The sequence below is a fragment of the Nematolebias whitei genome, chromosome 7 (assembly GCF_014905685.2).
Source record: "Nematolebias whitei isolate Nwh7 chromosome 7, NemWhi1, whole genome shotgun sequence".
Classification (NCBI taxonomy): Eukaryota; Metazoa; Chordata; class Actinopteri; order Cyprinodontiformes; family Rivulidae; genus Nematolebias; species Nematolebias whitei.
Genome location: NC_056504.1, coordinates 20,607,024 through 20,621,515, shown reverse-complemented (window position 1 = coordinate 20,621,515; position 14,492 = coordinate 20,607,024). Strand labels below are relative to the sequence as shown.

The 14,492-nt window shown below is 42.3% G+C and overlaps 1 protein-coding gene across 1 annotated transcript in view; it reads right to left on the bottom strand.

The window, feature by feature from the left end:
* Positions 1-14,492, bottom strand: part of LOC119411749 (contactin-4) — a 456,128-nt gene that overhangs the window by 432,487 nt on the left and 9,149 nt on the right. Inside the window, exon 2 of the mRNA XM_037678676.1 lies at positions 1,344-1,446. Coding sequence (XP_037534604.1) covers positions 1,344-1,441 — 98 coding nt within the window. The 5' untranslated portion in view covers positions 1,442-1,446. The remainder of the gene's footprint in view (positions 1-1,343; positions 1,447-14,492) is intronic.

The following is a 14,492-nucleotide window of genomic DNA, read 5'->3' as shown; positions in this document are numbered from 1 at the left end:
CCTATGAATAGTAAACAGCCATCAGTGTGCTAATGATCCATTGTTAGGCTGATGGTCCTTCTTGACCATGTGAGCAGCTGGTTTTGGTTGTCAGCAGCAAACTGGTTGATCCACTCTGAGAAGGTGCTATTTAAGAGACTGAGCTGAAAACAGCACCTCAGACTGAGGAAGTCTCTTGGATGAGAGACGAAACGTTTCTATATTTTTTTTGCTTTGTTTTGTTTTTTTGAATGTCCAGAGGACCAGATTGAACTTTTTTTGGATTTTTCTACCTGGATTATTGAGCATACATCAGGATATATGGTAAGTAATAAAAAAACACTGGCAGCACTGATGTCTTGGCCTTCCACAACTTTCCCGTATCCTCTTTCAGCCCTTGATGTTTTTCCAGCTTCACATGCCCCTTCTTACTGATGTCGCAGTCACCTGGGACTGTTACATCTATCACCACATTGCCCAGTTGCTTAGCCATCACCTGCTTGTCAGTCTGAATCTGGAAGTCCCACAGTGTCTTAGTCTGGTCATTCTCTACAACCCTTTGTGGCATCTCACTTTGACTGAGGGATCCAGTCAAAGCCGAGTCCATACTCGGCGCAGATGTTCCTGTATATTATTCCAGCCACTTTTTATGGTCTTTCTTGTATGCTTTGCCTGCTTGGATCTTACACCCTGCTATTATGTGTTGGACTGTGTCAGGGGCATCTTTGCACAGCCTGCATCTTGGGTCTTGTCTGGTATGGTAGACCCGTCCTCTATTGCTCTTATGCTTCCATCATCAGTGCCTCTATGCTGTCCTTCAGTCCAATCCTCTTTAGCCTCTGGTAGGATTTGTTGATATCAGCCACCTCCTCAATCTGCCAGGGGAACATGCCATGTAGGGGCTTATTTTTCTGTGATAGTGCCGCTTGATCCTCCTCTTTCAATTAGGGTTTCTGCTGCCTGGAACATTCACTGAGCATTTCTTCATTTGGAGCTTTCTTACTGATGTATTCTAGGATCTTGATTGTGCCCAACTTGAGTCAACTTTCTGGCTTTAGAAAACCATACTTGTCTTAATTTTTCCAAGACTTTTACTATGTTTTGAACTTGAGGCTTCAGTATACTCCATAAAAAATCTGATATTTTTTACTGAAATTTATATATATAATGTTAATTATATATATTATTAAATATTTTTACACTGGAACTGACATACTTTAATATCCCAAAGGAGCAAAATAACTTAAAATCACAATTGGATTGTATCAAATTGGGAAATCTTGTGAAAACAAACAACAAAAATCCAACTCTAATGGCATGTCTTATCTTTTAGATGTTACCAAGTCTGTACTGTGTGGGCTTACTTTCCCAGGGCGAAACATTCCAGCTTTACTGTAGATCCTTTTGCAACTTGAATGACCTCTGGAAACTGAACTTCAATTTTTGGCTCATATTCACCCATAACACCTGAAAAAGAAATTCAAATGAGAAGCAGTGTTAGTGGGAGAAAATGTATTTGTGTGTGTGTGCAAGGTTCTGAAGCAACTCTGGGAAAAATGAAAAAGTCATGATTACTTCTATTACAACCAGACTTCTAAGGACCATTTTCTAGTACAAGACTGTTTTTACTTAAATGTGATGCCTTTTTTAATCTTCCAGTGCTCAGGAGCAAATACACATTCAGTTTACAGCACTAGCAGTTTGCTTTCCCACAGTAAAAAGTAATTAAACTTAAACACATGACTACAGCATATGTATGTCACAAAAATTTAAGAATAAAACTAAAAAACAAACAAAAATAAAATTAAACAAAAAAATAATTCTCACAGGAAATTTTATGACATCCACAAGTTTTATTGTGTAGCTCTAACAGATATGACCCACAAAACAAGCCCATAAATTCCCTTTGCTTACTGCTACTGTGTCTGTGAAGACTCCCATTGACCGTTAGTAAAGCAGCTCTAACAGATTATAATATTCCTTCCATCCATCCATCAATTACCTCCCACTTGTTTCAAAGTTGGGTCGGGGGGGGGGGGGGGGGGCAGTAACTTAAGCAGGGAGCACCAGACATATCTTTCCACAGCCACGTCTTCCAGCTCTTCTCGGAGGACCCCAAGGCTTTCCCCAGGCCAGCTGAGAGACATAGTTAGTCTCTCCAGCGTGTTCTGGGTCTTCCCCGGAGTCTCCCCCCAGTTGGACATGTCCACAGCACCTCCCTAGGGAGGCGACCAGGAAGCATCCTTACCAGATGCCTGAACCTCCTCAACTGGCTCCTTTTGATGTGGAAGAGCTGTGGTTCTACTCAGAGTCTATCCCAGATAACTGAACTTCTCACCCTACCTCTAAGGGAGAATCCAGCTACCCTGCAGAGGAAACATTTCAACCACCTGTATCCGTAATCTCATTCTTTTGGTCACTACTCAGAGTTTGTGGCCATAGGTGAGGGTAGGAATATAGCCCGACCGGTAAACAGAGAGCTTTGCCTTACAGCTCAGCTCCCTCTTCAGTACAACGGACCAGCACTGCTATACTGCAGATGCTGCACCAATCCATCTGTCAATGTCACAAACCATTCTTCTCTCACTCATTAACAAAACCTCAAGAGACTTGAAATCCTTCACTTGAGCCAGAACCACACCCTCGATCCAAAGAGAGCAATCCACCATTTTACAACAGACAACCTTGGCCTAAGATCTGGAGGTGCTGATTATTATCCCAGCCACTTCACACTCAGCTGTGAAGTGCTCCAGTGAGCTCTGAAGATCACAGCATGATGACGCCAACAGAACCGCATCATCTGCAAATAGCAGAGAATGAATCCTGAGACCATCGAACCAGACTCCATCCACCCTCTGGCAGCACCGAGAAACTCTATCCATAAAAGTTATGAACAGAATCTGTGACAACGGGCAGCCCTGGCGAAATCCAACTCCCACCCTGAAGGGGTCAGACTTACTACCAGCAATGTGAACCAAACTCTTGCACCCCTTGTATAGAGACCGAACAGCCCGTAGCAATGGGTCCCCAATCTCATACTCACAGAGCATTCCACACAGTGTACCTCAAGGAACACAGTTGAAAGCCTTCTCAAAGTCTACAAAACACATGTAGACTGGATTAGCAAACTCCAATAACCCCTTGAGCACCGTAGTGAGGGTAAAGAGTTGATCCAGTGTTCCACAGCTAGGACAGAACCCACATTGTTCCTCCTGGATCTGAAGTTTGACCAATGATCAGACTCGTTTCTTCAGTATCCCCGAATAAACCTTACCAGGGAGATTAAGGAGAGTAATGCCCCTATTATTTGAGCACAACATCCAGTCCACCGTTTTGAAGAAGGGAAGCACCACTCCAGTCTGCCAATTCAGTGATACTGCTCATGATGTCAGAGTCAGAGTCAGAGTCAGAGTTTCTTTATTGTCATTCGCACCTCATGTGGTACATGTGGTGGAGCGAAATTATGTACACAAGGTCCCAGTTACATCCAACAATAAAATGTATAAGAAAAACAGTAATAACATCTAAGATATGAACTAAGAAAAACATCAACTAAATATAGACTAAGCACTCATAACATAAAACATTGAACATCAGCACAAACATGAGTCTGTGAGCAGATGTGCATGCATTAACACATCAACATTGAAACAGAGCAGCAGCAACATGATGCGGTTTTTCACAGTGATTATTCTAGTTATAGATTCATGACTCTAACAGCCTCAGAGTAGAAGCTGTTCCTCAGTCTAGTGGTTCTACACTTAATGCTCCTTAACCTCTTTCCTGAGGGGAGTGGGGCAAAAAGTGTGTGTGCTGGGTGAGTGGGGTCCTTCATGATGCAGGTGGCCCTCTTCCTGCATCTGGAGGTGTAGATGTCTGTGATGGTGGGGAGGCTGATTCCGACAAAATTCTGTGCAGCCTTCACCACTCTCTGCAAAGCTTTTCTTTCTGCAGCTGTGCAGCCTCCATGCCACACATTGATGCTGGAGCACAGGATGCTCTCCACTGCACACCTGTAGAAGGAGGTGAGGACTGAGCTTCCCAGACCAGCTCGCCTCAGCCGTCTGAGGAAGTAGAGTCTCTGATGAGCTTTTTTGATCAGGCTGGTGGTGTTGTTGCTCCAGCTGAGGTCGTCATTCATGTGTACACCTAAGTGCTTGTAGCTGGAGACCACTTCCACCGCAGATCCTCTTATGTTCAGGGGGGTGTAGATGTTTTTGTTCCTTCTGAAGTCCACAATCATCTCCTTTGTCTTCTTCGCATTGATGTGAAGGTTATTCTCTTTGCACCAGCTCTCCAGGTGTTCCACCTCTTGCCTGTAGCTGGACTCATCATTGTTTGTGATGCATCCCACCACCGCTGTATCATCTGCAAACTTTACAATGTGACAGCCTGGATGGGTAGCTGTACAATCATACGTGAGCAGCGTTAACAGGAGGGGGCTCAACACACATTCCTGAGGAGAGCCAGTGCTGAGGGTTATGGTGGAGGAGGAGAAGTTGTGGATCCTCACTAACTGTGGTCTGTTTGTTAAAAAGTCTAGTACCCAGTTGCAAATGGAAGGGCTTAGTCCTAGTGTGGATAGTTTGTCCATCAGGGTTTGGGGGATCATGGTGTTGAAGGCTGATGTGAAGTCCACAAAGAGCATACGGACGTAAGAGTTTTTCTGCTCCAGTTGGTTGAGCGCAGTGTGGACCACAGAGGAGATGGCATCCTCTGTTGATCGGTTCTCACGGTATGCATACTGATGAGGGTCCTCGTTGATGTTGATGGTTGTTTTGATGTGAGTCATGACCAGTTTTTCAAAGCATTTAGCGACTATCGTGGTGAGGGCCACTGGCCGATAGTCATTCAGACCAGTCACTGTAGAGCTTTTTGGGACTGGGATGATGGTGGCAGTCTTCAGGCAGGTGGGAACTGTATCCAGGGTAAGTGAGGTGTTAAAGATATCTGCCAGCACCTCAAAGAGCTTATCAGCACATTCCTTCAACACTTTTCCGGGGATGTTGTCTGGGCCAGTTGCCTTGTGCGGATTAATCCTCCTGAAAGTACTCCTTACTTCTGCTGAGGTCACGCTGAGATGCTCTTCATCCGGTGGTGAGGTGAGTCTGGTGCTGGGTGGTCTGTTCGAGTCTTCAAAGCGTGCATAGAACTTGTTGAGGGCATCAGGCAGAGATGGGTCTTTGGGGCATTGCTCGCTCCTTCCTTTATAATCTGTTATGCACTTAATGCCCCTCCACATGCTCCGAGGGTCTTGTGAGATGAATTGACCCTCGATCCTCTTTGCATATGTGGCCTTGGCCCTCTTAATACCAGCAACCAGCTCTTTTCTTGTCCTACTCAGCTCCTCTGAGTTTCCAGACCTGAAGGCAGTGTTCCTGGCTTGCAGCAGGGTACGCACCTCTGCATTCAGCCAATGTTTTCTGTTTGGGTAGCTTTTAACATTTCTGATAGTGGAGACGGTTTCAGTACATGTACTAATGTAACCCAGAACTGAGGATGTGTATTGGTCAAGATCAAGCAAACCTCCATTTTCAGCAGCTTCTCTGAAAACTTGCCAGTCTGTTCGGTCAAAACAATCTCTCAGTATGGGGCCACTGTCCTGGATCCAGCATTTAACTTTCTTTTGTACCGATCTGGATGGTCTCAGCGGGGGCATGTAAGCAGGAGCCAGGAAGATGTCCTGATGTTACAAAGGCGTGTCAACCAAGACAGTCCCACAACACCCAGAGCCTTTAGGAAATCAGGGTGAATCTTTCACAGAAACCTGCTGCATGCAAAAGAACTGCCTCTTGAATAAAAACTCCCTATAGAGGAAATTAAAATATGCACAAAAAAAACAATAAATCTGGGGGGGGGGGGGGATTGATGGCCAGGTGATAGATAGCCCTCATGAGGCGGAAGTGCATACCTATCATCATTTCCATGAAAGCAGCATTTCATGCTATACACTTATAAGGTCTCAGCAGCAAGGATCTACAGTGCCAGAACAGAATGCTCAAAATCAGTCTACCCTTAGTGCAACTGCCATGGAATTATGTCCTTCTATCATGCACAAAGTAGAAGTAACTCAGGGAAGGAAGCACAGGATAAGCAAAAGATTGTCAAGGAAAGGCTTGATCTGGTGGAAGCAATAGAGGATGGAGATATGGGAGAAAGACATGAATTGATAAGGTCACAGTAGCTATGTTTACATGCGCAGAATTCTTTGACCAGATTGAAATGTGTTCTGTTTGAATAATTCAAATGTATTGTTTACATGGACACAATCTGTTCATGACGAGAGTTTACATGCAGCGGGCTTTGTTCTGAACAGCAGTACTGACATGCGCAGAGTGGTAAACTCTCCTTAAAAAAACACAGAAGAAGAAGTTCTACTTCCGGGTGAACGTAAACAAACCTGAGCACCCAAAATGGACCCGCGACAGGTTTTAATGATGGTGGAGACATTATTGCACTCCCTGACTGAGCTATAGGTAATAGAAATCATTTTGAGCTCTTTAAAAGTTTCTAGTAGAAATGTTGTGTCGCTCACCGACCAGTTTTACTTCCCTGACATGCTAATATTATTAGCGTTAGCCAGGCGGAAATGGCAAAGTCACACATGCGCAGTCAGGTCAGTTTTTCACCATCAGATAAAAACGAACAGATCAAGCGTTTACATGCGCACCGATCGGGTTTCGGATCGGCATAAACCACCCGTTTCGTTCTGATCACAAATTATAACGGATCGCGCCGAATACACAATAAAATAACCCGAATGGAGTGTTTACATGACACACTTTTATTCCGACCGGCCATTTGATCCGGTTACTTATGTCCATGTAAACATACCCAGTGATGTGGGAGGCCAACTGAGCAATTCACGTATGACACCCTGGGCCAGCCATCATATTGGTCTTGGAGTGAAGGTGTGAATACACTCTTATCCAAACAACCCCTTGCAGTGTGAACAAGGGCTTTGTCCCATTATCTTACCCTACACAATCACAGACATACTACTACAATTGCTATGCTCTTGCACTCTAAGGTGCAGATACCGAATAGTAACAAATGTCAGGAGAAATTAGTTCAAGAGGGAGAGAGTGTAGAGGGTTGAAAAACAAAAGTAAACCCCATAGTAGAAAAAAAGACACCTCATTTTTTAAAATATGTTTCCTAATTAATTTTATTAGTTTTATTATTTAACTTCATTGAACGTTAATCTGGGCAGCACAGTGGCGCAACTGGTAGGGCTGCTGCCTCTCAGCGAGAAGGTTGCCCGTTCAAATCCTGGTCCAGGGTCTTTCTGGCTGGAGTTTGCATGTTCTCTCTGTGCATGCGTGGGTTGTCTCCAGGTACTCCGGTTTCCTCCCACAGACCAAAAACATGCATGTTAGACTGATTGGTAACTCTAAATTGTCTCTAGGTGTGAGTGAGAAAGTGAATGGTTGTTAGTCATGTTTGTCTCTATGTGGCCCTGTGATGGACTTGCGACCTGTCCAGGGTGTACCCCGCCCCTCGTACAGTGATTGCTGTACATGGGCACCGGCGACCCCCGTGACCCAAAATGGAAGAAGCGGGTAAAAATAATGGATGGATGGATGCACTTTAATCCACTACACTGCTATGACATACTTAGGCCACTAGATGGCATATTGCAGTGGTGGTAGAAATGAGTATTTGCATGTACAGAGGAAGAATAAACACCAGCATGTGCGTTTCTTTTCTTATCATAGGCCAATCATTTTACTATAGTGCAGGCACGTGAGAAGGTCAGCCACCCCTCTGAACAAGTCAGGGAGGGAACACAAAAAATCTCTGCTTAAGGGAAATTATTAAAATGTAGACCTTGCTATTTAGATTTAAATTTATTTGTAAAGGAAGACTGAAGTGTTAAATATGACTTTTAAAAGTGCATATGTACTTTACACTTTTTCTTTAAAATGGTGCCAACCTAAAATGTATCCATGCATTTGTAACAGGGTTGCAGGTTATTTATACTAACTCGGCTGTTAGCCAGGTGACTGCATAAGATTGTATTTTAAAATACGTTCATCCACCGGCATGGCAACTGGGTTTTCCCCAGTGCTGTAATTCAGGCCTGTGTTGCACATAGAGCTGCAGAGATGGGCAGAAACAGCACAATTTCATTTTGTGGATTTGGTAAGGCATGTGTTATCAAGATTGCTCCCTGAGTGACTGTGAAAGCTCATTCAGATCCTTATCGTAACTGTCTCACATTGGAATGTAACCACAGCACTATCAGCCATGTTCAAGCAGATGAGTGGAAGGGGACACGTAATTGCCTCATACCATAACCTTTGTAAGGAACACCTGTTTAATCTGCTCTGTGTCACTTTCCTATCTAACCCAACATTTTGGGGGTAGGGTTGACATTTTATCTACTGACCCATCTGTTGTGGTAAAATAAAGGCAGAGTGAAAGAAAGGAAACGGAAGGAAAAGTGCTCTTGAACAAACAAAATGCCCTAACAGGCGCTATTTGAACATATTTAAATCCTTATCTTAAAATCCACAATAAGACTTTTATTTGAAAATGTTCATTTTTTCCATTTGTTCATTAGGACAGGTTTTATTTCCACTGCATCGAACCACTGCATTTAGCGCCAGCATAGGATGGTTCGACAAATTTCAAAGCGATTTGGATTAAAAAGTGTTTCTCTGCACGGAGAGGCTGAGTCCGCTGACAGCGGTAGCAGTGAAGTTTGTTAACACAACGTTCAAAGATCTGAGTTTAACGCACCTGGTTTAATCTCATCTTCATCACCTTCAGCGTAATCACTGGACAGCTAATTCTTCATCTTCAAATTAATATTTTCGTAAAGGTTTAAGAGTTTAGACAATTGTTAGGAACATTGCAAGAGTGTGGGAAGGGTTTAAAACACGTTCATCCATAAATACTAAAATAAACTACTACTTACTATCTACTACTTACTATGTTCTACTATCCCTACTTTGCGGTTTTTCACTTATTGTGGGGGAGGCTGGGAACCTAACCCCCATGATAACATGATAAACGAGGGACTACTGTATTTTTCTAGTGACCCCCACTTTAAGGAACACTTCGTTGTGAACACCTGACCCAATCAAACCAAACAATTTCTGTGCATCACAGAACCAGCTGAATCACAACAGTACTGATGGTTAAAACCGGTGACTTTACTAATGAGTTACTATTGGATCAAGTGTACTTGTAATCTCTTGTTGATAGGAACTGAAACCAGGAGCGTGTTTTAGAGCAGGCAAACATGCTGTATGTTTGGGACAATTCTTTCCACTAAGGGTGGAGAGCTTTATGTCTCGACATCTCTCAAATGCTGTTGTTGTGTAACATGAATTTTCATTTAGACACAAAATAACTATTTATATTAATCATTTTATAAAAACAAATGTACAGCAGCAAGATAAGAACAACATGCATCATGAAGTGGTTTGGAAATTTTCACTTGGGTAACTTCTGACATTGTGTCCAATTTACGTTGTAACATACTGTAAGTAAACAATAATATAATACTAATAATAATAATACTATATCATAAAAATACACTGAATTTATAATTGGAAATCGTACATGAAAAGCTTGTGAATTATCATGTAAATGATTGCACATAATTGTTGTGTAATTTTAGTACCAAAACAAACAAACATTTTCTTTTCACATGTGAAACTAGAAGCACTCTGAGAGTGAACACCTCTGCCAAGGCCATGGCGCACAACCAGACAAGAGTCCTTTAAAAACTTCCAGGATCCAGATGGTGAGCCATATCACCACCAAAATTTAATAATTTGTTCTTTTTTGTGACTGTTATGTGCCTGAGGCACATTATTGTTATTATTTGTCCTTTGAACATATTTTGGGTTGGCTAATTGACCTTTGATTGTTTTAGGCTGTGGCGTGTTCCGCCCACCTATAAATAGGCTGGGGTCGGTGTACATTCAGGCAGTTAGGTTTTTTTGTTTGAAACAAAAAATGAATAAACAAAAACACACTAGTTCTTTTGTTTATTAAACCAAAATGAAAAATCAAATAACAAAGAATCATCCATCCATCCATCCATCCATTATCTTTACCCGCTTATTCCATTTTGGGTCACGGGGGTCGCTGGTGCCCATGTCCAGCAATCATTGTGCGAGAGGCGGGGTACACCCTGGACAGGTCGCAAGTCCATCACAGGGCCACATAGAGACAAACGAAACAAACAACCATTCACTCTCCCACTCACACCTAGGGACAATTTAGAGTTACCAATTAGCCTAACATGCATGTTTTTGGTCTGTGGGAGGAAACCGGAGTACCCGGAGAAAACACACGCATGCTCGGAGAGAACATGCAAACTCCACCCAGAGGGCCCCTGGACCGGGGTTTGAACCAAGGACCTGCTCGCTGAGAGGCAGCAGCTCTACCAGTTGCGCCACCGTGCTGCCACAAAGAATCATCATATTTCCAATTTTGTGCACAAAATGAAAATGGAAAAAAAAACAAAAATGATAACGAGCGCTCACTTTCGGTTGTCATGATTTCATTTTTGGACAAGTGGTCTGACCCGGAAGTTCTCTCTGCCTTGCACTGTGTAGCTTGCCGCTTGTGTACACACGTCCAAAATGGCATTGAATTAATTTGATTTTTACCCACCGAAAACCTTATCTCCTGACTTTTTTGTATGTTGATTAAAAACACATAAGAACAGGAAAAAAGTCTGAGAGATGGTAGTTTGCTGAATCTGGAAGCCTAATAGGAACCATCTGATCTATAATAATAATAATAATCATTCTATTTAAAAAGCACCTTTCAGGAAACCCAAGGACACTTTACAGTAAGAAACATATCAGAAAGATTGTGTTAAAACAAACAACAACCACAGTGCAAAGAGCAAAAGGAATAAATTGAAGTATAAAATACATAAAGAATATAAAATACAGACAGAATATAAAATACATAAAGAATATAAAATACACACAGCAAAAGCTATGTTTACATGCGCAGAATTCTTTGACCGGATTGAAATGTGTTCTGTTTGAATAATTCAAATGTATTGTTTACATGGGCACAATCTGTTCATGACGAGCATTTACATGCAGCGGGCTTTGTTCTGAACAGCAGTACTGACATGCACAGAGTAGTAAACTCTCCTTAAAAAAAAAACACAGAAGAAGAAGTTCTACTTCCTGGGTGAACGTAAACAAACCTGAGCACCCAAAATGGACCGCGACAGGTTTTAATGATGGTGGAGACGTTACTGCACTCCCTGACTCAGCTACAGGTAATACAGATCATTTTGAGCTCTTTCAAAGTTTCTAGTAGAAATGGTGTGTCGCTCACCGACCAGTTTTGCTCCCCTGACATGCTAATATTATTAGTCAAGTCAACTTTATTTATAGAGCACATTTAAAACAGAGCCTGTTAGCAAAGTGCTCAACAACAACAACAACAACAACAACAACAACAACAACAACAACAACAACAACAACAACAACAACAACAACAACAATCAATGAGTAAATTAAAGAGAAAAATATATAAACATATATATATACAATACACTAATAATGATAATAACGGAAGACTTAATAAAAAGCATTTAAAACATAAGGTCACAGATTAAAAAACACTAGAACAATTTACACTGTATGAAATGCCTGAGAGAACAGATGTGTTTTTAGCAAGGATTTGAAGTGAGGAAGGGAGGTGGCCTGCCTGATGCTCGGGGGCAGGTTGTTCCACAGTTTGGGGCCCATGACTGAAAAAGCCCGATCTCATCTGAGCTTCAGTCTTGTTTTTGGAACAGCCAAAAGCAGCTGATCAGATGATCTCAGGGCCCGAGAGGGAACGTAAGGTTCCAGAAGCTCAGAGAGGTAAAGGGGTGCAAGGCCATTTAGGCATTTGAAGGTCAGCAGAAGAATTTTAAAAACTATCCTCGTAGGAACAGGGAGCCAGTGAAGGGAGGACAGAACTGGAGTAATATGTTCAGACCTACGAGTTCCGGTTAAAAGCCGAGCAGCAGCATTCTGGACAAGCTGAAGACGTGAGATGGAGGCCTGGCTGATCCCAGCATATAGTGCATTGCAAAAGTCCAATCGGGTCGTGACAAAGGCGTAGACTAGTTTCTCAAGGTCGGGTCTGGATAACACTGGCTTGAGTTTAGCTACCTGTCTGAGTTGGAAGAAGCTTTTCTGCAGAACAGAGTTGATTTTTTTGTCAAACTTAAAATCAGAGTCTAAAACCATCCCGAGATTTTTACCAGACTGCTTCAGATATGGCTGAAGAGAGTCCAGGTTGACAGGATCAGTGGTGGCAATTGAGCTAGGGCTAAAAACAATGGCTTTGGTCTTGTCATTGTTAAAACTTAATAAATTTGAAGCCATCCAGGCACTAATGTCATCCAGACATTTTAACAGCGGGTGAATGGAGCAAGCACTTGCTGGTTTCACAGGCAGGTAGATCTGGCAGTCATCAGCATAGCAATGGAATGAAAGACCGTGTTTCCTCAGGATGGACCCCAGTGGGAGCAAATAAAGTGAGACCAGAAGGGATCCGAGAATTGAACCCTGTGGGACCCCACATGAAAGAAGTAACGAGGCGGATATATTATTATCAACCTTGACACAGAAACTCCTGCCACTCAGGTATGAGCGGAACCATTCTAATGCAGCACCTGTGATCCCAACCCACTGTTCCAGCCGTGATATAAGGATACTGTGGTCAACAGTATCAAAAGCAGCAGTAAGGTCCAGGAGCACAAGTACCACAAATTGACCAGAATCGTTTGAGATCATAATGTCGTTATAAACCCTTACTAATGCGGTTTCAGTGCTGTGGAGTTGCTTAAAACCAGATTGAAAAATTTTGAAGATTCTGTTCTCATTCAAAAACTTGTTTAATTGAATGAAAACTATTTTCTCCAGGATTTTGGACAGGAAGGGAAGTTTTGAGATTGGTCTGAAATTTGAGCAAGTCGAAGGGTCAAGTCCAGGTTTCCTAATTAACGGATGAACTACTGCATGTTTGAAAACATCGGGAACCACACTTGTCACAGTACTAGTATTTATAATAGTAAGAACAGAGGGTCCAATCGTGGCTAGAACTTGTTTGAAAAACGATGCAGGAATGGGGTCAGCAGGGGAACCGGAGGGTTTCATCTGATCAACGACTTTGTTTAGAAATGGGAGGAAATGGGTTCAACCTGTTTGAAGACAGCTGAGCAAGGGACAAAGACAGAAGGATCAGTTGTGGACTGGGGGATGGATGACCTAATCAACTCTACCTTAACAAACTCTCCTTACGTTCTAGAATTGCGCCGCTCAAGGTGGCTGCATGTTGGAGTAGCTCTGTTACTTTCATTCTGAAATATTACTTTTGATAACAAACTTTGTATTACTTTTGATAAATTTAATTCCTCTTTTTTCTGGATATAAATCACTTTTTTTGGACGATTATTTCATCTGGTGTCGGATGCTGTGCAGCTGGAAGGATGTTTACAGAAATATCTTTGCTTTCGGACATTTGTTATGATACGTAACCATAACAACAAGGTTTTTTGCAACCGGGAGCAGCTGATTAACATCTCCAAATCTCAAATAATATCTCAACTACAGCCTCAAATCCCAAATGAGTTGAAAAGGAGGCGTCATGGATGCAGAGCAGAAGCAAAGAAGAGGGAGAAAGAGAGAAGAATGCAATTTAAACCATCTCTTCCATCGATCATGATGGGCAATGTGAGATCGCTGGGAAACAAGTTGGATGAACTTCAAGCCCTAACAAGGACCCATCCAGAGTATTGGGAATGCAGTATTATGTGTTTCACTGAGACATTGCTTCAGGATCATATCCCCGACTCCAGCGTTTCATTGCCAGGCTTTCTGACCATATGAGCAGATAGAGATTTAAAGAGGAGTGGCAAAAGTAAAGGAGGTGGGTTGGCAGTGCTTGTGAACAACAGATGGTGTAATCCTGGACATGTTACTGTGAAGTGTCGTCTCTGCAGTCCAGATATTGAACTGTTAGCACTAAGTTGTCGTCCATATTATTTGCCAAGAGAGTTCACCAGTGTTATTTTGGCAATTGTTTACATTCAACCCAATGCTGTTGCAGAGACTGCGTGTGATGTCATCAGCTCCGAGGTTGCTAAGCTACAAATACAACACTCTAGTGCGTTTGTTGCTATATCTGGGGATTTTAATCATGCCTCTCTCTCTGCTACACTTCCGACATTCGAACAGTTTGTCAGCTGCTCTACCAGAGAAAACAAAACGCTGGACTTGTTTTTATGCAAATGTCAAGGATTCATACATCGCTAAAGCAAGACCCCCTCTTGGCAAATCAGATCACAATCTTGTGTATCTCTGCTCAAAATATAAACCCCTTTGATATAAGAATGATTATTTTGATGCTTTTATGTCAATTTATACTTATTTTACACTCATTTACATGTAGTTTGAAAACACACTTATACAACGTGTTATTCAAATATTAGGGATTGTATTTTGTTTTACATGTCATAAAGGCAAAGGGTG